Genomic DNA, 25,377 nt, shown 5'->3' with positions numbered 1-25,377 from the left:
TGTCGAATATCAGATCTAAGTAGAATATTTTTTTGGGTGAACTTATTATCTTCTTTTAGAATTAAGTAAACGAATACCAGAGCTAAACATGTATATTTATGACATTGTATACAGAGCTACATCCATCTAGTAAGTTTGATGAAAAGTAGCCCAAGAGTTGGCGGTGGGTTATGTTGACAAGACGCCTTCCTTCTAGTCTACATTTCAAAATTAGTGGGTTGCTGACGCAAATGGCCAATAAACAGTTTTGTGTGACATTCAAAACAAATCAAACCAAATGAACGCTATAAACGATCCCAGTTAAATTCATATTTTATTATGTCTATTAATAACTCAATTCCTGTCAATAATAGAAAATCTGATCAGTTAAGACCAGCCCTGTAGGCTGTGGGTACTACTGAGTGATTGCAGTTGCTATATACGATGGTTCAAAACTAGGGATGGTTGTGCTTAGGCCATTGAATCTGAATGTGCTGGAAAAGAAAGACTACTATAATTGCTGTCATGCTATTTTAATCAGTTTTGTATAGCAAGAACATTGAAAGCTGTTGTATTGTTGTCTTTAAAGAGTCCTTGTTCATCAGCATTGATATGCAGGATTATGAAGTGGGATTATCAACAATAAAGTTTAGTTACATTTAGTCAGTTATTAATCCTTCTAAATAACCCAGAGGAACCAACCCCTTCCACGTTTTCCATACCATTACACCACTTCCAGCAACTTAGGAAGTTGAAACATCACAATTACGGTTTATGGACTCGTGTGGCTCTTTTATATATGTGTTGGTTTAGTCTTCCGTGAGCACAGGAAACGGTAAAACGTGAAACATGCTAAAGCGTAAAAAATAACAAGAACAATCCATAAAATCTATGAAAACATACAGGTAGCATATTTCACGATATTTACGTTTTGTTAACAAAAAATATGTTTTGGAGCCTTATCAAAATAAAAAATATTTTCCATAATTTTACGAAAATTCTGATAATATAACGTTTTTGTTTGTTTGTTTTGAATTGTGATGCGCTAGCCGTCCCTAATTTAACAGTGTAAGACTGGAGGGAAGGCAGCTAGTCATAACCACCCACCGCCAACTCTTGAGCTACTCTTTTACCAACGAATAGTGGGATTGACCGTTACATTATAACGCCTCCACGACTGAAAGGGTGAGCATGTTTGGTGCGACCGGGATTCGAACCCGTGACCCTCGGATTACGAGTCGAACGCCTTAACACACTTGGCCATGCCGGGCCTAACGTTTTTGTGAACACGAAACTTTTTAATTTGTTGTTCGTTAAAACAAGGAACAAGTTATTGAAAACATTGTGTTGAAACTTGTATCGTAGATTCAACTCAGCAGTATGTCTGCAGACTTACAGTATTAAAAATCAAGGGTTTTGATACTCGTGGGGGGCACAGTATAGATAGCCCGTCTGTGACTTCGTACTTCTCTATAAACAAACAAACCGTACTTTAACCAACCGTTATTACTTTTTACAGTTCACAATACACATTTCCCATCGTTTGTCAACGGTTTGCGAAGTGAGCATCCTTGAAGCCATGTCTTTCTATTTGCATCTCGGATAAGTGGTTTTTGGAACCTGCTTTTGGCTGCTGTATGAGATTACGGTATCGGTTCGATTTGGGATAGTAATATACTGACTAACTTCCTTTGCATTTTACAAGCTTATCATATTGTCCTTTCCCTCTTTAAGTCATCATCAGTTGATGGTAGCAGTTTTTCTCATAGTGGCAGACGTATTTCTTTTCATTTGTGGCCCGGCATGGCCAGGTGGTTAAGGCGCTCGACTCGTAATGTGAAGGTCGCGGGTTCGAATCCCTTTACACCAAACATGCTCACTCTTTCAGCCGTGTGGGCGTTATTTTGTACGGTCAATTCCACTATTCGTTGGTAAAAAAGTAACCCAAGAATTGGTGGGTGGTGATGACTAGCTGGTAAATTAGGGATGACTAACATAGATAGCCCTCGTGTAGCTTTGTGTGAAAATTCAAAACAAACCAATTTTCCTTTGTTGCCACTGATACATTTAGGTGAGGATGTGTCTAAACAAGTGGTTAAAGAAACGATTTGGGTTGAAAATGATTTTGCTGGACCATCGTTGAAAAGGTCCTGGGTTCTATTCACTTTCAGGGCCTAAGCAATTATTTAACAAATTAAGTTTTAACTCAATTTGGTATATGTAAAAACATAGAGAAAAAGTCGTGGTAAAGTGCCATGTCAATACATATTCTTAGAATATTATAAAGAAAAACAAACAAGGAATGTATCTCCATCGGTGTTTTTATTTCTTATCAGGATAAGTCACCAACAGAGAAAATCAAAATAATGGTGGCATTCAGTATCCTATTACTGATGCATTTTAAGGTTTAAGTATTCCGTATGGATATATTTGTTTGTTTGCTGAATTTTGCACTATACTATTCGATGGCTTTATGCGCTAGTGTCCCTAATCGAGAATTGATAGACTGGATGGAATGTAGCTAGTTTCATCACCTGTACGCCAAATCTCGGGCTACTAATAAATAGATGACTGGACCCCAGGTTATAACGTCCTCATGATCGAACGGGCGAGAATATTTGGCAACTTGACTCGATCGAACGACCCATAGATTGAAAATCCAGTGCCCTAACCAACAGACCATTCCAGGACCCATGTGGACATAACAAAGCGTAAATGCATTAAAACTCCACATCTAGAAAATTAAAGTCACAAAACGGTTATATTGGTGTTACACCAAAAACTGATTGACCAAAATCATGCACAAGTTTATCACTACCAACCATAGGAGGTTAAGAAGGATATTTACATACTTTTGTTCTTTATTTTTCAGACATCAGAATTATACAAGTTTATGTTTTTGAACCCATGCTGACGAACGTGCAAGAGCACTGGTTTGTTATATTTTTTCTCGAGACACCGATATTCATATAAGAGACCTTAAAAGCAAAATAATTTTGTAGTTGCCAAAACCCAGAATAGAAATTCGCCGTTAGGGTTGTATTTTCTTTAATTCAAGATTCTTTTGTAATTTCTCATGTCGCCGCTCATTCTTGTTGTATGGATTCTACTAACTGTGGAGAGCCTGTCAAAAGAGACATTCAGGCTCTTTTGAACAAGCACGAGCGCACGTGTTCAAGCCCAAGGAACGTGAGGTTCCATACAAGGGCCAACTACATTAACGACAAACAACGTTGATTACACAACCAACTTTGAAAGCCAAAGAGCAATGTTTGTTACTTCTATTCTAACCCTCTATGGTTTCTATGAAAACATGTTAGCTTAAAACTGACGCCGTTTCGAAACTACTTTCGTAAGACAAAAAGAAAAAGCACGAAAAACTTAAAAAATATTAAAACTACACGACTTAAAAAAGTAGATAAAATGTTACTTGTCTTATTTTGTTTCTTATTTTGTATTATAAGTTGCACAAAGTTTAGATCTGTGAAATATTGTAAAAATACTTTATATTATTGAGTGAGGGCTCTGTAGATGGCTTCTTCCTGGTTGGCTTTTGTTTTTTCTCTGAGTTTAATACTAAAATGATTGAATTATCTAAAGCCTTGTGTTCTTTTACAAAGAGGAAGTGGACTTTTCATACAGACACAAATAATACTTTCCTTCAGTAGTAATCGAAATCTTTAGTATCCATTACAAATACAGTAAAATATGTAATATTTGCCACTTTTTGAGACTTACGATTCGCTATATGGTTCTAGAACAGGTGATACAAATAATTGAAATCACATACAGGTTTAAGAAGGCGGAATTTTAAAGTTATTTCTCATTTGTCGGAAATTATTTAAAATAAAATATGAAAATAAGAAACAAAGATAATTATTTTCATAATCAACACAAATTTAAAATTCAGCATGCAATAATTCGCATAAGAAAACAAATGACTTCACTACACGAAATATTTATGGTTTGTTTGTTTGTTTGGAATCACGTATAAAGCTACACAATAGGCTATCTGTGCTCTGCCCACCACGGGTATCGAAATTCCCTTTCTCGGGGTGGAAGTCCGCAGACATACCGCTGTGCCACTGAGGGCGAAAATACTTATGGTCTTAAATAGTTGTAAGTGCATAACAAACATCTATTAAATAATCTCAAATTTTCTAATCAATTTAGAGACGTTTCAGAATCTTATTACATGTTTATACTAGCTAGAGTACACGTGGCCTGGACGGATGTTATGTTAATTCAGGGTTAATGAAAGATTAGCTTAAGACATGAAAAGTCGCTTCCTTTATATGTAATTAGAAGAAAAAAAAACACTCAAAGATCCATCACTAGGGGGCAAAGTAATAATAAAAGCGCAAAAAGCCCATAAAAACCGCAAAATGCAAAACTGAAAAATTGTTTGTGTCTTTCCATGGATTTATAATGATTTGCTTACAAACTTACCTGAACGTTAGAGAAAACATGGTAGTATAACTTTTAAAAATTATGACCAACTGTAAACTGAAAACTTGATTGGCTTTGTTTCGGCGTTCAATGTTGAAAATATTAGCTAAACGGCAGTAAAAGAAAGATTTAAATATACTTACTTGAGAAAGAACTAGAGTTTCTAGTATAGTAAATATATTCTTACTCTTATGACAACTTGCATTGTATATATCTGTATTGTATCTACATTGTATTGTATATATCTTTACAAGGGATCACAATTTCAAATTATAGACATTATTTCTTAACTACTACTGTTGTTTTGTTGTTGTTGTTTTGAATTAAGCACAAAGCTACACAATGGGCTATCTGTGCTCTGCCCAACCATGGGTATCGAAACCCGGTTTTTCGCGTTGTAAGTCCGCAGACATACCGCTGAGCCACAGGGAGGCTCTTAGCTACTAAATAACGTAATTCGAAAAGACAAGATCAACAACTGAAACTAATAACATGAATATCTGTTCATTTATCTATATTTTAAGCGTAATTACAAACCGGGTAATGGTTAGACTGATTTAAACAGCTCATATAACAAAACTGTTTGTTTGTTTGTGTTGAGAGCTATTTGCGCTTGCCATCTTCAATTTAGCAGTGTAAGACTAGAGGGAAGGCAGCTAGTCATCACCACTCACTGCTAACTCTTGGGCTACTCTTTTACCAACGAATAGTGGGACTGATCGTCACATTATAACGCCCCCACGGCTGAAAGGGCGAGCATGTTTGGTGTGACCGGGATTCGAACCCGTGACCCTCGGATTACGAGTCGAACGCCTTAACACACTTGGCCATGCCGGGCCCAATATAACAAAATTACCAGCACTGTCGGAAACACACTTATGGTTGACTTAATATTATATTTATTGGTATAAGGGCAACTGGATAAATTTATTACAAGACTTAACTTTGATAAAATTTGATTATTAAATATTAATTTTGGAGTACATTATGGTGCATCCGTAAGTAATCTTTCTAAGACAGTTACTAGAATGCAAAAAAATTACTACTTTTGATACATAAATTTTACACGCCTAGTCCCTTCCTTTCAACTACAACATACTCTTAGAGTCACAAGAACACAAGCTTAGAAATTACCCTCTTTTGATAGATAAATTTTACAGGTCTAGTTCCTCCTTCTCAGTTGCAACATACTCTTTGAGTCAAAAGGACACAAGTTTAGAACTGACGCTTGTTTTAACAGCTTACATGATAAGCTGATAGCACTTATTCGAAAGGTGATATATGTAACGTTATTTAAGAATTATTTGAATAATTATCATTATCCAGAAGTAAGGTGTAGTCTGAAAATGAATAAAAATATAAGTTAATGTGTGTATAAAATAGCAGAGGTTTATTGTAATCCAAATTACAAAAAAAAAGAACATTTTAATATATAATTACGTATTGTTGATTTTTGTCTTTGTTAAGATACACAACAGGCTATTCGAAAGGAATCGAATTTCAGTATTTACTGAGTCAGATAACACAATTTTATAACTATTATCATATCAGTTATAATTATTTTATGAAAATATAATCGGTATTTCTGAAAGAAGAACTACAGGTTAAACGATTTTCTTTTGGAGTTTGTATTAGAACTAATGAAAAAACAGGTACTAAGACTTACCATTACCTCACATTAATAGTCCATCACTTTTGAAACTTAAAATATCATTACAACGTTTTCTATTGGCCAGTCAGTTATTGTTCTGAACAGGTATCTGTATTTAAGAATCAACTATGAGGTTGTATCCATAAATACAGTCGGGGTTAAATCTCATTACGATATATAAATATAATTTCAAAATAGCAATGGTTAAAATCACTGTAAGATGGGGCAGTCTCCGCAAAATGTATTTTTTAATGATTTAAACTTTTATAATTAATTTTATAATTAATACTCCTATAAATTATTGTTCTGTTTTGCTGTAATCATTTGTTTGTTACCTTGTTACTCAAAATGCTTTGGGACTAATATCGTTAGCCTACCTAGGTGGCTACAGATTAAAGTGTATTACCCTACCATATTCGACAGTATAAACATCATTCTCAGAAAAAAGTTCTCAGGTGTCTTTATGTCATATAATAGCCAGTATACAGCAATTTACTGACACTGCTATAGTTCAGAAAGAGTCGAAGTTGCTCATCGAAGGAACCATTGTTATATTGATTGAAGTAGTATACAATTATAAGGAAAATATTAAACGTTCTACGTTACGTATTTCAACTTTATTATAAGAAAGCCAGAGTTAAAGTCATTCTTATAAACGTTTCCCCACACGCAATATGAACTAGTATAATTCAAATGTGAATTGACACAGAATAAATATTGAACTATGAGTTTATTGTTTATCGATATGAACAGTGTCGTTTATATTTTAACATCTACGTTGCATGTAAAAGTAATAAGCAACCAGTCCATTTGAACGCATAGATTTTCATGTATATTCACACTCTTAATGAGTTTAAAATGTAAAGGAAGTGCTAACACACATTTTAAACCTTGAGAAATGGATTACTAAAACGTGACTTGACAGTTATACCTTGAGAAATGGATTACTAAAACGTGACTTCACAGTTATACCTTGAGAAATGGATTACTAAAACGTGACTTGACAGTTATACCTTGAGAAATGGATTACTAAAACGTGACTTGACAGTCATACCTTGAGAAATGGATTACTAAAACGTGACTTAACAGTTATACCTTGAGAAAAATGGATTACTAAAACGTGACTTGACAGTCATACCTTGAGAAATGGATTACTAAAACGTGACTTAACAGTCATACCTTGAAAAATGGATTACTAAAACGTGACTTGACAGTTATACCTTGAGAAATGGATTACTAAAACGTGACTTAACAGTCATACCTTGAGAAATGGAGTACTGAAACGTGACTTAACAGTCATACCTAGAGAAATGGATTACTAAAACGTGGCTTAACAGTCATACCTTGAAAAATGGATTACTAAAACGTGACTTGACAGTCATACCTTGAGAAATGGATTACTAAAACGTGACTTAACAGTCATACCTTGAGAAATGGATTATTAAAACGTGACTTGACAGTTATACCTTGAAAAATGGATTACTAAAACGTGACTTAACAGTCATACCTTGAGAAATGAATTACTAAAACGTGACTTGACAGTTATACCTTTAGAAATGGATTACTAAAACGTGACTTGACAGTTATACATTGAGAAATGGATTACTAAAACGTGACTTGACAGTTATACCTTGAGAAATGGATTACTAAAACGTGACTTAACAGTTATACCTTGAGAAAAATGGATTACTAAAACGTGACTTGACAGTCATACCTTGAGAAATGGATTACTAAAACGTGACTTAACAGTCATACCTTGAGAAATGGATTATTAAAACGTGACTTGACAGTTATACCTTGAGAAATGGATTACTAAAACGTGACTTCACAGTTATACCTTGAGAAATGGATTACTAAAACGTGACTTCACAGTTATACCTTGAGAAATGGATTACTAAAACGTGACTTCACAGTCATACCTTGAGAAATGGATTACTAAAACGTGACTTAACAGTCATACCTTGAGAAATGGATTATTAAAACGTGACTTGACAGTTATACCTTGAGAAATGGATTACTAAAACGTGACTTCACAGTTATACCTTGAGAAATGGATTACTAAAACGTGACTTCACAGTTATACCTTGAGAAATGGATTACTAAAACGTGACTTCACAGTTATACCTTGAGAAATGGATTACTAAAACGTGACTTAACAGTTATACCTTGAGAAAAATGGATTACTAAAACGTGACTTGACAGTCATACCTTGAGAAATGGATTACTAAAACGTGACTTAACAGTCATACCTTGAGAAATGGATTACTAAAACGTGACTTGACAGTCATACCTTGAGAAATGGATTACTAAAACGTGACTTCACAGTTATACCTTGAGAAATGGATTACTAAAACGTGACTTCACAGTTATACCTTGAGAAATGGATTACTAAAACGTGACTTAACAGTCATACCTTGAGAAATGGAGTACTGAAACGTGACTTAACAGTCATACCTTGAGAAATGGATTACTAAAACGTGGCTTAACAGTCATACCTTGAAAAATGGATTACTAAAACGTGACTTGACAGTCATACCTTGAGAAATGGATTACTAAAACGTGACTTCACAGTTATACCTTGAGAAATGGATTACTAAAACGTGACATAACAGTTATACCTTGAGAAAAATGGATTACTAAAACGTGACTTGACAGTTATACCTTGAGAAATGGATTACTAAAACGTGACTTCACAGTTATACCTTGAGAAATGGATTACTAAAACGTGACTTCACAGTTATACCTTGAGAAATGGATTACTAAAACGTGACTTCACAGTTATACCTTGAGAAATGAATTACTAAAACGTGACTTAACAGTCATACCTTGAGAAATGGATCACTAAAACGTGACTTGACAGTTATATCTTGAGAAATGGATTACTAAAACGTGACTTGACAGTTATACCTTGAGAAATGGATTACTAAAACGTGACTTCACAGTTATACCTTGAGAAATGGATTACTAAAACGTGACATAACAGTTATACCTTGAGAAAAATGGATTACTAAAACGTGACTTAACAGTCATACCTTGAGAAATGGATTACTAAACGTGACTTGACAGTCATACCTTGAGAAATGGATTACTAAAACGTGACATAACAGTTATACCTTGAGAAAAATGGATTACTAAAACGTGACTTAACAGTCATACCTTGAGAAATGGATTACTAAACGTGACTTGACAGTCATACCTTGAGAAATGGATTACTAAACGTGACTTGACAGTCATACCTTGAGAAAAATGGATTACTAAAACGTGACTTGACAGTCATACCTTGAGAAATGGATTACTAAAACGTGACTTAACAGTCATACCTTGAGAAATGGATTACTAAAACGTGACTTGACAGTTATACCTTGAGAAATGGATTACTAAAACGTGACTTGACAGTTATACCTTGAGAAATGGATTACTAAAACGTGACTTCACAGTTATACCTTGAGAAATGGATTACTAAAACGTGACATAACAGTTATACCTTGAGAAAAATGGATTACTAAAACGTGACTTAACAGTCATACCTTGAGAAATGGATTACTAAACGTGACTTGACAGTCATACCTTGAGAAATGGATTACTAAACGTGACTTGACAGTCATACCTTCGTAAAAAGTTAATGTTTTCTTCTTGTCTCTGGATCCCGGTCCTCATCATGATGACTTGGAACGCGCTGCGGTCAAGTACCCATACTTTGGCGTTTGTAACCGCTGGATATGAAAGCAACAAGCATAACAAAGATTAAATTAAAAAAAAAAGTTTAGGTTGATTAATTTTATCTTTTTTGAATACGTAATTGTAAAAATAATTTGGTATTAGTCTTCAAGTGTATTTAGTTTGCAAGGGCCAGTAAGATCCATTTAGAGCTGTGCAAAAATAATTTTCAAATTTTGAATGGAACGTAAATATATAGAAAGAGACTTAATATAGTTAGCTCAGAAATGAGACACAGTAAGTATGAAATTCAAACGTTTCAATCAGATAATTTCCTGTTTACCTGAACCTAAAAGTGGGTGAGTTAAAAATTTCTGTTAAGTAACATAAACGTTTGTAATATAAGACAAAACTTTCTTTGCATCATATGTCATGATTTATAGCTGGTGGATAAAACTAACAATAATCAAATTACTTTTCTGGCTGAGCATAGTAAGTTACAAAGTAATCTGATAAAACTCAAATTCCTTATTTTATTTCATGTTAACACTGAACTCTTTTTCATTTATATTTTACCAATAATTATAAAATATTATTATCATGTATTAGAATTGTACTTTTATTATAACAACACTTTCAAAATAATTTTGTCGTACGTATTTAAATATCGACATTAGTAGAAAACTATTTTATGTGTGCATATAAAACTAAATTTTCTTGGCATACAGCGTGTTTATGATAAACATATGAACCTAACTGACCAAATACAAATACACTGGCATATGTAAGTCGCTCTGCTATCTATAATAATAGATACGAAAACTTAATTAATGTTCGACTTGTTCGACCACAACTTTGTTTTATTTTCCTAATAGATTAATACGAGTATGTGATTTTGAGCAACCGTCAGTTATTATGATACCACGTTGTAAGTCAAGTAAGTTCGGCTGCACAACCATTTAAAGTAGCTAATAATGCTGCACAAACCTTTGACACTTGCTGTTCGGGTACAGTTGTATAAGATGGCTAGTTCACCAAAAGCTTTTCCAGGACCCATTCTTCCTAAGACTTTACCATCCTTCAAAACTTCCAAATCTCCTTCTGTAAAAAACAACAACAAAAAAAACGTTACAGCTGTTACATATTTTCCAATACATTAGTTTTTCACGTAGACGACAAACCAAGGTTGATTTATTTGAAAAAAAAATAAAACAGAACAGATAGTATCATTCAACTACAAACCATTTTATTCAAAGTTTTATACAAAAATATTTTAATTTTAATTTACACAAAAAACAAATATTAGATCACACCAGTACTTCCTATAGCGTTTTATGCACAATACTAAATCTAAGAAATTAACCATATATTTATTTTTATCTTTTCTTAAGAAGGTTTCTGAATAATTTATTATACTATATACTCTTGACTAGTTATATATATTTGCAGACATTGTAAAAATATGAAATAACCTTTTCAGGTGTAAGGTGTTTGTTGAATGTTTGCGTTCGATACAGAGAACGCACTCAATCTTCAGTTATAATAAATATGATTGGATGTTTTTTGGATTTCAGTCCTAGATGTAACCAGTTTCAAAATATTTCATCTATTCAAAAGCATAAATAGTTTAAAGTAGAATTATTTGTATTTGTATCATTTTGGTGAACATTTAGTTTGAAACAACGTGCAAGTTTATTAAAAACTCCAAAACCACGAATAATCATAAACATCTTTATATAAATCGTTTGTTCACGCTTCAAATGAGCATGTGTGGTACAACATTTGAACTAACCGTACTTTCAAAATGTGTACATTTATATCAAAAAAGTAAAGACTGAAATAGATGATATTTATATCATACTAGGGAAGCAGCTTAAAGCCTTTTATATGTTAATATGATTTATATAGAGGCGTTCAGCCATAGGCAGAATGAATTCCTCTTACCATTAATTATATTACTTAGAAATCAAAGCAGTTTCATGTTTCTGACTCATGTAGAAAACACTATGAATATTCTGTTTCTGAAAGGGATAGTTATTGATTTTTTATCTATTCAAGGTTTTTTCAATGAGTTAGAAAGCCGTTTAACGTTTGAAACACTTCGCGCTGACATGTTACACGATTATGTTTAAACGCCCTTTAACTTATTTAAAATATTTGATAAAATATAACTTATTATCTTTTACACTGAAACAAAACTAAGATGCAGGAATGAATGAGAAAAAATACATTTTTTTTTTCGTTTAACAAGCTTTATAAATGTCGTCGAATATTGCGTTCAGTTGCAAACGTAAAATAATAAAATTATTGTGTGTCACTCCAACTCATGTATTGTACTTCATTATTTGATATTGTTCAAAGGAGATAAAATATTAAAAGATACTTTATGCTTTAAGTTAGACCATTCAACTGCGAGATTCTTCACATATCATAAACCTATTTAAAATAGAAAGTAAGCTTTGGCTGTCATACTTTAACATATTTAAAATAATAAGTCAGCTTTCGTTGTCATACTTTAACATATTTAAAATAATAAGTCAGCTTTCGTTGTCATACTTTAACATATTTAAAATAATAAGTCAGCATTGGCTGTCATACTTTAACATATTTAAAATGGAAAGTCAGCTTTGGTTGTCATACTTTAACATATTTAAAATAATAAGTCAGCTTTCGTTGTCATACTTTAACATATTTAAAATAATAAGTCAGCATTGGCTGTCATACTTTAACATATTTAAAATGGAAAGTCAGCTTTGGTTGTCATACTTTTACATATTTAAAATAATAAGTCAGCTTTCGTTGTCATACTTTAACATATTTAAAATAATAAGTCAGCTTTCGTTGTCATACTTTAACATATTTAAAATAATAAGTCAGCATTGGCTGTCATACTTTAACATATTTAAAATGGAAAGTCAGCTTTGGTTGTCATACTTTAACATATTTAAAATAATAAGTCAGCTTTCGTTGTCATACTTTAACATATTTAAAATAATAAGTCAGCTTTCGTTGTCATACTTTGACATATTTTAAATAGAAAGTCAGCTTTGGCTGTCATACTTTAACATATTTAAAATAGAAAGTCAGCTTTGCCTGTCATAATTTAACATATTTAAAATGGAAAGTCAGCTTTGGTTGTCATACTTTAACATATTTAAAATAATAAGTCAGCTTTGGCTGTCATACTTTAACATATTTGAAATAGTAAGTCAGCTTTGGCTGTCATACTTTGACATATTTTAAATAGAAAGTCAGCTTTGGCTGTCATACTTTAACATATTTAAAATAGAAAGTCAGCTTTGCCTGTCATACTTTAACATATTTGAAATAGAAAGTCAGCTTTGGCTGTCATACTTTGACATATTTGAAATAGTAAGTCAGCTTTGTCTGTCATACTTTAATATATTTAAAATAGTAAGTCAGTTTTGGCTGTGATACTGTAACATACTAAACCAAGTGAACGTAGTCCCGTATTAAAGGAATTCTGTAGATAGAAATCATGTATATAAAGACATTAATATAACTGAAGTAGACGTGTTCATCTATGTAAATTGGCCTAGCGGGTTAAGGCGTGCGCTTCGTAATCTGAGGGTCGCGCCAAACATGCTCGCTCTCCCAGCCGTGGGTGTGTTATAATGTTACGGTCAATCCCACTATTCGTTGGTAAAAGAGTAGCCCAAGACTTGGCGGTGGGTGGTGATGACTAGCTGCCTTCCCTCTAGTCTTACACTGCTAAATTAGGGACGGCTAGCACAGATAGCCCTCGAGTAGCTTTGTGCGAAATTCCAAAACAAACAAAAAAAATCTATGTAAATGAATGTTTTCCATTTGAAGTTTGTTTACAGCAACTTTATTTTCGTTTCAGTCTGATTTTGATTTTTATTGGGTCTAAGTTTTCAGATGGCTTAACCTCATTCATCTCATTACCTGTCTCTGGCAATATAATAGTTTTGAATATGTTGCGCATAGCAATATTATATAAATAATTCATTATAGAATAGTAATTTAGGTAAAAGATGCAAAATGTACAATATTTAAATATGATTGCTTTAATGACATTTTGTTAACCAGTTTTCCATGTTATGTGCATGAAAATAAGAAATATTTTTATGTTCGTTCTATTTATTCAGTTTAACGGACATAACTTCCTATTGTTGTATTATTTTCTAGTAACATAATTTATCCAATTTATTTACTTTGTTATGAAAAAAGTTATTTACTTTATAGCATCTATACATAGATTATTTAATATCAAAACATTATGAAGCATATTCTAGGTAATTTTGTAATAACGTAACAACTTTATGTTTGTGAGTTCGTGGCGCGGCATGGCCAAGCGTGTTCAGGCGTTCGACTCGTAATCCGAGGGTCACGGGTTCGAATCCCGGTCGCACCAAACATGCTCGCCCTTTCAGCTGTGGGGGCGTTATAACGTGACGGTCAATCCCACTATTCGTTGGTAAAAGAGTAGCCCAAGAGTTGGCGGTGGGTGGTGATGACTAGCTGCCTTCCCTGTAGTCTTACAATGCTAAGTTAGGGACGGCTAGCGCAGATAGCCCTCGAGTAGCTTTGCGCGAAATTCAAAACAAACAAACAATACTTAGAGAGTTTGTCATTATTAATGATGTTTGATAAATTTCTGATGTTTGTGCTTAAAACATTCAGTGTTGACTGACTGATAATCCTTGGTAATGAAATATTGTAATCTGTGTAATTAATACGACTGTAAAAACAGAACAACTTTGAATCTATATAAACATAATCGTACTGTCTGGTGTATACTCATGTAACTACTTCGCAGGGTGTGTATAGATCTTCATCCAAATTGTTATAGATGTCCATTGGCTCCCTATAGAGATACAAAAAAATCTGAGGTTTCACATTATGTGTTTTGCAGTTCTTATGCGCGACTTTTACAATTACATATAAGAAAAGAAAATTTTCATGTCATAAGACAACCTTTCATTATTCATAAAATTATATAACTTCCGTCGAGGAAAGGGGTGCTCCAGCTGGTACATAATAAAGTCATACATGGCTTCTTATAAGGTACAAATTTACTGATGCTTATCGGTGTTACGCTTAAGTCGTCTCATGCCAACTGACTAGTTGCTATTGTGTTTATTTCTAAGAATCTATCAAGATTGAAACCTATAATTTCTCTATGACATGCAATTTTTCATAATAAAATGAAAACTTTAATACAGTAGTTTTCCACTTGGTTATTTATATATATATATATATATATATACATGTGTCTTCCGTTAGTACAATGGTAAGTCTATGGATTTACAACGCTAAAATCAGGAGTTCGATTCCCCGAGGTGGGCTCAGCAGATAGCTCGATGTGGCTTTGCTATAAAAAATACACACACACACATAAAGAACATTAAAACTGATAGAACTAAGTAAACAAAATCAAAAGGAAGGACTGCGTAAAAAACAGCAAATCCAAACCTCTGACTAATTATATTAGTTTGTTATAACCAAAAATAAATTCAAAAATAAGAAACAAAAACGCTACACTAAATGAAACGATCGCAGGGTACAAACTATAATGTGGGATATAAAGTAAACTCTAGGTTTTAGAGGTTACTGCGGAAGTAGGAGAGCAGTAACCTTCCTACAATTGTTTGAAGGAGTGAAGGGTGATATAAATGTGGGGAGTTGGGGGATTGAACACCCACATCTCGTTCTCCTTATTTCTGTAACTCTTATTTCTATTGCTATTCCTTTACTTTGTACCCCGCTGGTAGAGCGGTAACTCTATAGATTTACAATGCTAAAATCAGGGATTCGATTCCCTTCGGTGTACCCAGCAGATAGCCCAAAGTGGCTTTGTTATAAGAAAACAAACACTCCTTTACTTAATTTTGTGTGTGTGTGAGACTGGCGAATGGAAGTTAAGACTGATAGACGGTGTATCCACACCGCAATGTAGGTTCTACTTCTTCAGTCACCTCCAAAATCTAGCGTAAATTTTATATCCCACATTATAGCTTGTACCCTGGAGTTCTTTCAATTAGTGCAAGATTTTTTAGTTTTTATTTATTTTGTTTCGACTTGTTTTTGGTTATAACAAACTATTATATATCTATATCTAGAACTGTAATTTTCTGTTGATTAGCGTTATAGCAATGTCTAATCAATCAGTCAAAAGTAACAGAACCAGTTTCAGTGTATTTATTTTCGTAAACCACATCAGTTACTTTTCGATTTGAATCAAGTATGTCCCTTTCAACCATACATGACTAACCTGCACAAAGGTTTACATAAAAGTAAAGCAATGAAGTGTAACGAGCTTGTTAATTAGCCACTTTATCTTAAAAATCTACCACCCGCATGTTACTGTAATTAAAGACAATCTTCGTGTTACGTTGTTTTTCTTATACTCGCATACATAATTTCGAAGATTCAGTCACGAGATGCGCCAGTTATTTATCTTAAAACTTGTTGTTCTTAATATCCTATGATAAAAAGAAAACTTAAGAGCTCCTTTCAAGTTTTGCATTGCTAAATGCAATAAATCACTGATGACTAATAGTTTTCAAACTATTGCTAAGTTTTTCATATTCTGTTTTCCGATCTCAAACTCACCAGGTATCCCATCATTCCAGTTGATCTTAGTTATGTCATCTGTATTTCCCTGTCACAGAGATCATTTCTCAAGGGGAGCCACATGCCCAGGCATGGGCAGGTCTCCATTAGCCAGATGACTTAAAGAAATGTCACATTTAAATATTGTAATAATTCATGGTGAGATGGGCTGACCAGTGGATACAGCAATGTTATCCAAGGACAGACCCAATTTATTCAACTGCGCCTGGATATGAAGGCCAAAAAGAACGATGACAAATCGTCTGTTCTGAAAAGTATGGCCCACCGAGGAAGGAAAACACAACCACAGGTGGGATGCTGTGGTAAGTATAGAAATTTCGATAACCTTTTTGGCTTTTGAAGTTAGGATCTATGATTAGTTCATATAGATTGATTAAAAACTCACAAATTTCCAGCTTTATTATATATATACATTTATCAATTGTCGTAAGGTGATGCAATTTGATATGCTTATAAGTATGAGTATTTTTCACAGTCTCGAATACTGGAAAAGTGCAGAAGTAATTTGCGATCGTCTGACCGCTAAGTTCCTCAAATGTGATTTTTCTGATATGTCATGCAGGTTAGCATATTGTTCACATGTTTGTCGACTTTCACGCAAAGAAACACTAGGGGCTGTCTGCGTCTGTACTTTTACAAGTGATAAACTGGAGAAAAAGCAGTTAGTAAATACCGCCTACGGCCAACTCTTCGGCTACCCTTGCCAGATTGAATAGTGAGATTTGACGGTTATTCTTATAACACATCTAGGATCAAATATCGGAAAGAGATTCATTTATTTTTTGCTGTAAGAGGTTGCAAGCTGTGAACCCTTTGATGGATAGTCTGAGCACTCTAACTAGTAAGCCACACCAGACACATTTATAAGAATTCAATCCCATTTTCTACATATCCTATGCTAAAACCAATGGATATAACCTTGTAACGACAGATTTCCTACCGTGTAATATTCTGTTATGAGCCAGCTGTCACTGCGTAAGTGGGGTTAAATTAAAGCCGTTATGCCCTACAACACTGTTAAGCAAACGTGTGTGTGTGTGTGTTTTTCATATAGCAAAGCCACAAAGGGCTATCTGCTCAGCTCACCGAGGGGAATTGAACCCCTGATTTTAGCGTTGTAAATCCGGAGACATACCGCTGTACCAGCGGGGAGCGTTAAGCAAACGTACATTTAATCAATATAAACGAAGCCCTTTCTATTGTTGTCGTTACTCTACTGACATAAAGATGCCACACTGGCAAAAACCGACGTATTCAACAAATGTTATGTTAAAGTTTTTTGTCAAGGGTCAACTCATAAGTTTAAAAAAAATTTGCTCATGTTTTATAAACTTCGTTAAAACGTTAAATAATTGAAGGAAAAGACACACCTTTAAATGTTTCAGCCTTGCCTCATGAAGTTTATTCTACCCACTTTCAGGTAATCGATTGAGTTTCAATTTAATTTCACTTTGCGTGTTCTTGCTCGAAAAACCTAGTATAATTTGTTAAATATAATACAAAATTGGTAAATCAAAACTTTATTACTGCGAGTTTCATTGAATTGTGGAGAATTTACCGAGAAAGTGTAGTTGAATACACAACTGTCCACTTAGTTATGGGGAAATTTTTAAAAAATGTCGGCCAGAGCAATAAGCCTTACATCAAGTTATATTAACGTTGCTAGGAGTGCCTAACAATTTTACCATTTATTTCCGTAATAATACTCATAAACCGTAACAGTAAAACGAAGCGTTGTAGTCATAATTTCTACGAGTGACACTAAACAGTTTTTTCTTGATGACGAGAAACCCACTTGAAATAAAAATATATCTTTTTTTGTATGCTTCAATAACTATTAGTGACAGCTCTCAGAAAATGTCTTTCATTAAAGATCTAAACAAATGGCCATTTGCAGTAGTTTGTTTGTTTTTTAATTTCGCACAAAGCTACTCGAGGGCTATCTGTGCTAGCCGTCCCTAATTTAGTAGTGTAAGACTAGAGGGAAAGTAGCTAATCATCACCACCCACCGCCCACTCTTAGGCTACTCCTTTACCAACGAATAATGCGGTTGACCGTTACATTATAACGCCCCCACGGCTAAAAGAGGCGAGCATGTTTGGCGCGACCGGGATGCGAACCCGCGACCCTCAGATAACGAGTCGCACGCCTTAACACGCTTGGCCATGCAGCAGTTGCTGTAAAAATACAATTTATTGTTTTATTAAGTTTCCCGAGTATTCAGTGAGAATTTTTTTTGTCCCTTCAAATTTTCTGGTTTCCCCTTTTTAGTACATATACCAATATCGTAAACAGTAGGCGTATACTTACCTTGTTATCTTTTAGGACTACAATAGGCTTTCAATTTAAATGTTTCCTATCTCAGGGGTTTTTCACATTTGGACAGCAGAGTCCTAGAGTACCACAGGTACTCAGTGCCTACTTGCTCATTTAAGAAGGGGTGAGGATCTTAGTTGTAATGTGGAATGTTCTGTGGGTTTTTGTGCCAAGAAAGTTTAGAAATTACTGGGATATTTCATTACATTTTAAAATGCACTTTTTAAAAAAAATTCCTACGAGGGATGAACTATCCTGAAATAGACGAGGTCATATGGAAATAATCATAAACATTTGTACATGAAAATAAACTAGAAAAGTTTATTATGCATTTATTTCGAATTTTGATTTAAGCATGATCACGTCTTCTTTGCTACATGCCTTATGTGCTGGAGAATTGATCAATAGTTCTACTAATGGCATTACGCATAATGGATTATCGTTCTTACTGAAGACGTAGTTGCAAAGTTTCAAAAGGTACGTTTCTCAATTAACCTGCGAAACAATTGATTTACAATTGGAAGTAGTTATTTACACAGCTTAAATTTATGTATACGAAATAAACCTAAAATAGCTAATGGACGTGTTTGTTTGGTATTTATCATAATATGTTTGTATGTATTTGGTGCATCACTTGAGAAGTATTCCACAGTAATGTAGAATTATATTTAAGTTTGAAAATAAAACTTAAAATATAAATAAGTCAATTACGCAAAAATAACACGAAAGCATTATTCCGTTGAAAGAAAGACTGTTTTCTTTAAGTTATATGGAAGGTAGAATTGCATCTTACGATACTGCTACAAGAAATGTAGAAAACTGCTAAATAAAAATATTGTTGTTTGTAATTAAGCACATTGTGTAGGTATCAAGTATCGAGTATCAAAACCCAGCATCTAGCGCTGTAGCCCGCCGCTGGTACAGCGGTAAGTCTATGAAGTTACAACGCTAAAATTAGGGATTCGATTCCCTTTTATGGACTCATCAGATAGCCTTTTGTGGCTTTGCTATAAGAAAACACACACACATATACATTCTAGCGTGGTAAGTCCGCAGACGTTCCGCTGTGCCACTGGGGGGGGGGGGTGGAATTAGTTCGATGACTGTACAGAAATATGGAAAATTGTGATGTATAAGAATGTATCAAGTTTACTGTTCTGTAAGGACCTCTCAGTTACTGTTTTCTGATCAACTGAGGTTAGTGTGCAACACTTCATAAAAATGAAATTAACATTACTAAAATATAATGTACTATGAGCATTGAACATTATTTTTTTTAATACAAATTAATATTTAAGTAATTTGTCATAAAAGTGACTGTATTTATATTTTTACTGCAAAGGTACATGATGGTCTATTTGCACTCTGTTCATTGCAGGGAATCGAATCCTGGTTTTTAACGTTGTAAGTCCTTAAATTTACCGTTGACCCATCTGTGTGAATTATAGGAAATATTTTATTTGTAAGATCAATAACTACGTAGAAAAACCAAAAACAATCACATTTGAAGATTTCATTATAAAGTAATTCCTAATTATATAATTTAGAGCTTGGATTTTGAATGTTAATGACGTTGTAAGCTTGATCGTTTGCAAATTGAATTTCATTTTGTTATGGATTTTGTGGAATAAATAATCCTAACTGGACTTTATGTAAATAAGCTTAAATGGATTAAAATATTGTTCCGTCCAATTTTTACATTTTGTCCGTTCAAATTAATAAGGAACGTGGTATTTTTATCATTGCGTCTGTACAGAGATCTGTATATTCAACTTAACAACTGTTTGCTGTTTATTTATAACTGTTCTATTTTTCGTTTCTTTAGAAATACTTACAGCTCCTTGATTAAGTAGTCCAATTGAATACACAGCATCATAACATATGAAAATTAAATAAAGCATAAATGGTTACAATCACTGTAAACAAAAGTGATGAAATTTGTTTGATCAAATGGCACTTGTCTGCTCTTGATGGAGGTCTCTTGGGCACAACGTCCATCGTATACGTATTTTGCTTTTGTAATAGTTTCATTGCATTGTCAAATTACGAAAACAGCTCATAAAAATCTTGTGTAAGCACTAAGAGTCCTCAAACTTACCGCTGTGCCACTGAGGGCTGATGAACGACACTGATTTCAGTGCTGTCATTGTTATTACACTTCAAATGTTCTCAGAAGAAACTTGATAGGCAAGATAAAGCCTTGAATTTCATCTAATTAAGGAAGTACATAAAGCGTGTTTAAAAACCACACGTAATTCTCTCTTAATGAAATAGGTAGAACTCCCACCTGAAATGGAAAGACTGGCGAGTTTTGCATACTTGCATTACTTTAAATGCTAAAGTATCAATGATATGCAATTATTAAGCTGTTGATATAATCACAAGTCGCCTGAATAATTTAGTATAAATTGTAAAAATAACAAAATCTTTGATATAAAACTACAAAGATCACAACACTTGAGTACAAACATGCAATAACGAGAAATACATTGTTATAAGCCTAAAGAGACGACAAACATTTCGGTACAGACATGCAGAGACGAGAAATACTTTGATATACGTCTACAAAAATGACAAACACTTTTGTATAACCTGAAGATATGAAAAATATAAACATACAGAGACGGCGGACATTTTAGTATAAACAATAGATAAAATAAATACTTTGGTACAAACAGGCAGAGACGAGAAATACTTTTATTTACACCCTACAAAGATGACAAACACTTCCGTACAAACATGCAGAGACGACAAACAGTTTAATTTAAACATATTGAAATGAGAAATAGTTTGATATAAACGTACAGAGACGAGACGACAAATACTTTGGAATGAACCATAAATACGACAAACATTTTGGTACAAACCTGCAGAGACGTACAAGTGGCTGCCTGCGTCGCCTTCTTTAATAACTAACGAGTTTGCTGCAAACTCTCGGGCATACATACAGTCTACAATTTCTCGAACCTGAGACGAGTCTAGGTTTTTCAAGAAGTCGTTATCCGTAATGGCATCTTTTATCAGCTGCTTAGACCTATTGCACATAGAAAAAAAACGAGTTAATTTGAAATATACCAGTCTATCTAGTTATATATCTAACTATTTGCAGATATTTTCAGATATATAAATTTTTATAAAGTATTACTCTAGTGATCAGTTACTAATTATCAAGCTAATCTCGCTCTTGTTTTTCTTCTGTTTGTCTGCCTGGATTATGGAATAGTGAGCCCTAACAATTCACTCTTTTAACTTTTCATAGAAGCAAACTAGCTAACATTTGAAACATGAATGTCATTAAATTTTTACCGCAAATACGTTTATTTCAAAATGTACTTTAGTTTATAAACACCGTACGATTATCTAAATTGTTTTTAGGAACTAGAATGACAATAATCCATTGGCGCTTCTTCGTCTATTTCATTGTGTATACATATTTAAAAATGGTAATACGTAGACTCTAATATGATCTTCCTCCATCACAAAAATACATTCATTGTCACTAAATGTCTTGGTTCTTTGTAAATACCTCTGATAAACATCATTTTGTTGAGAGTAGTGAATATAATTCACAAAAAAATGCTCAGAGCAAATTGTTTTGGTTAGCACAAGAAATAAACTGAAGCGGTTGTGAAGTGGATTGAAAAGCTGTCCATGCATCGATGGAAAAATATATAGAATTTTCTACCAGTTAGATTCAGCATTCTGTCCTTCACAGGAGCTTAATCTGACTATAGTTGAGAACTATGTCGTTTGTCGCCCCTAGTTATTGGTTCAAATACATAGGGGAATCTAGGTTAGCGCGTTTAACTCTCTGAATCTGAGACCTATGGATGCGTTAGAAAAGAATATGAGAATGGGAAATGTCACTATTTGATTAGAATAGCCCAGAAATTGGTGTTGGGTGATGTTAACTAGTTGCTTTTCCTATGAGTCTATGAATTTAAAATTAAGTACAGCTAGAGCAGGTATCCTTCGTTTAGCTTCGTACGAATAATCGAGATAACCAATATATATATATATATATATACGTAGCTGAATAGCTATTAAATTTAAAATACTTTTCCAAACTTTCCTCACTAATTGAACTGTTTAACTTTATATTCGTAACTGGATTAATTTTTATTGTGATCTATGTAGTTAACTTACTATGATTGGACGTTATTGATAATTGTGAGAGAAAAATTACGAAAATTAAACTTATTTATGAGCTCGTTCACATTTATCACCACATACATTGTTTGCTTGTTTGTTTTGAGTTTGGCACAAAGTTACACGAGGGTTTGGTTTGTTTTTAATATCGCGCAAAGCTACTCGAGGGCTATCTGCGCTAGCCGTCCCTAATTTAGCAGTGTAAGACCAGAGGGAAGGCAGCTAATCATGACCACCCACCACCAACTCTTGGGCTATTCTTTTACCAACGAATAGTGGGATTGACCGTAACATTATAACGCCACTACGGCTAAAAGGGCAAGCATGTTTAGTGTTACTGGGGATCGAGCCCGTGACCCTTAGCATGCGAGTCGAGCATTCTAACTAGGCCCACCATATATTATCATAAACGTATGAGCGTACGTTAGGGAGAAGGGATAATGATCCCGTATGATATTTTGTCTTTAAAAAAATATTTTTATGTCAACACAGACGTTTTAAATACACCCCGACTCAGATTACTTTCGTTCCTGATTATTTGTATATAAACGAGTGTGTGTGGAAATGGGAGTGATGGTTGTATCTGATACCCAAACTCGCATCCAACAACACAATCTACTTTTTTGATACAATGCATTACAGTTTGTAGAGAAGCGATTCTGTCACGATATGTCTGTGTAGTAAGATGACTGCAAAATGTCTAAAAGTACAGATGATGTGTCGCTAGAGGGATATAATCAACATATTATTACGAAATAATATTAATATTTAAATAAATATTAAATAGCAAAAAACGCATTCAGAGAAAACTTTACTTTTAAACTCTGAAATATATGAATCACTTTACGTTAGTCATCATGCTGGGAATTGAAAAGGACTCCTTGACATATTTAAAACAATAAAATTACTGGACTTTGTAGTACTTATTTGTGAGTTTGCTCGTCTGTTGTAAGCACAAACCTACAATATGGGCTATACATACTGTGCCCACGAGAAGTATTGAAACCCAGCTGTGATTAATCAGGTTTTTTGCTGAATCACTGGGAGGCTACTTTGAAGCAATTTCATTTTTATTATAGTGAAAAAAATAACAACGTACTTTTTTGTGATTAATAAATATATTTTTAAATATAAGCGCAGCGTTGGGAATGGATTGAAATGTTTCTTGGTGTCTGAACTACATTGTAAAATCACATAGCTTATCTTAACTCTTATCTACTCATAACCAGTCTTCGTTGTCAGAAGTCTTATCAGGTGCTACTTCTCCAGATTTCTGTTAGTTCCTATACTAACTCGTGTTTAGTAATCATTGCCTCGTTTTAACATTTTTCAGGAACAAACGAAAGTGAAATGTACGTGTTGAGTACTATCGTAGACTCACTGGTGGTTGTAATCACCACAATATATCAACATTACATTGTGTAATAGCCAAAATGAAAGGATTTCTGATTTTTCGAAACTTCAACATTGTATCCAGCGATATATTAGAGATGGAATTAGGGTGGTCTAAAATTCTTCACTTGGTTGTGAGAAATATTCGTAATCTGAGCTTGGAAGTTTCTTTAGAAACTAATGGTTTATGTGGAAAAAGAGTGAGTTGTACAATACAGGATAGTTTAAAAATCTGTACATAGCTTCTTCATTTTTTTACAATTATCGTGTAGAATGGTGACTAAATTTGAGCTAATAAGCTACCTGAAAAATAGCATCCACCGCCAGTCTTTGGACTGGTTTTGTCTGACTGACTTATTGGATTTCAACGTTACTTTTATGACACAACCAAGGCCATAGAGTGTGCAGTTGGTTTTTGTAGCTGAAGGACACACACAAACACACACCATGTATTCTCGGGATCCAATCATGTTAACTGCTAGACTTTGCTCGGTCCCATAACAAAGACAAACATATATATTTATTCCCTAGCATTCGTACTTAAGAAGTGCAGCTATAAACATGTATCTATATATTAAGTAGCTAAGAATGTAATAAAAGTAAATGAAGTAAATGGCAGAATAGATGATAGGGAACACATTATATATAATTTATCATCTAGGGGTGAAAATTACACAAAACGATTAATGTATATGAAATCTTAATGGCTGTTATTTTGGAATATGGGTCTGTCATGGGGTGGTGGTTAGGGCGCTCGACCCTTAACCTGAGGGTTACGAGTTCGAATCTCCGTCACTGAAACTGTTCGCTCTATATGTGTGACAACTGTGCCAGTTGCTCGTGGTGTATCAATTCTTGGTCTACAAGAATACCACCCGACCCCATGTGAGTTAGGATTAAGGTCGTACAAGAAAAGAAATACCATTCTGCTGAGAAGAAGCGTTCTTTGTAAGACCCCTCTTCAAATAAAAACAAACAACATCTTATAACTTCTTCTTCAGGATTCAATCAGTTACTTAAACGTTTTTCATTTATTTCGGGAATCGAATTTCAAAGATATATTACAATAGCGAACTTATTACGTTTTTATTACTTTAACACACTATTGCATTACTTACATTTTAACATTATACTTATTACAGTGCTCTTCAGGGCTATTACCTAC

General features: G+C 33.8%; 1 protein-coding gene and 1 long non-coding RNA gene across 2 annotated transcripts in view; one reads left to right on the top strand and one right to left on the bottom strand.

Annotated features, from left to right (window-relative positions):
- LOC143255829 (cGMP-dependent protein kinase 1-like) overlaps positions 1–25,377 on the bottom strand; it is a 112,189-nt gene that overhangs the window by 31,983 nt on the left and 54,829 nt on the right. The window contains exons 3-5 of the mRNA XM_076512130.1: positions 21,539–21,705; positions 10,724–10,837; positions 9,687–9,792 (exon numbers count right to left, since the gene is read on the bottom strand). Coding sequence (XP_076368245.1) covers positions 9,687–9,792; positions 10,724–10,837; positions 21,539–21,705 — 387 coding nt within the window. The remainder of the gene's footprint in view (positions 1–9,686; positions 9,793–10,723; positions 10,838–21,538; positions 21,706–25,377) is intronic.
- Positions 19,061–25,377, top strand: part of LOC143255830 (uncharacterized) — a 46,069-nt gene continuing 39,752 nt past the window's right edge. Inside the window, exon 1 of the long non-coding RNA XR_013030888.1 lies at positions 19,061–19,148. This is a non-coding gene — a long non-coding RNA (uncharacterized LOC143255830). The remainder of the gene's footprint in view (positions 19,149–25,377) is intronic.

Source organism: Tachypleus tridentatus, chromosome 7, assembly GCF_004210375.1.
Source record: "Tachypleus tridentatus isolate NWPU-2018 chromosome 7, ASM421037v1, whole genome shotgun sequence".
In the NCBI taxonomy this organism is placed as follows: Eukaryota; Metazoa; Arthropoda; class Merostomata; order Xiphosura; family Limulidae; genus Tachypleus; species Tachypleus tridentatus.
The sequence above is the reverse complement of the archived record's forward strand: the minus strand, read 5'-3'. Positions and strand labels throughout refer to the sequence as shown.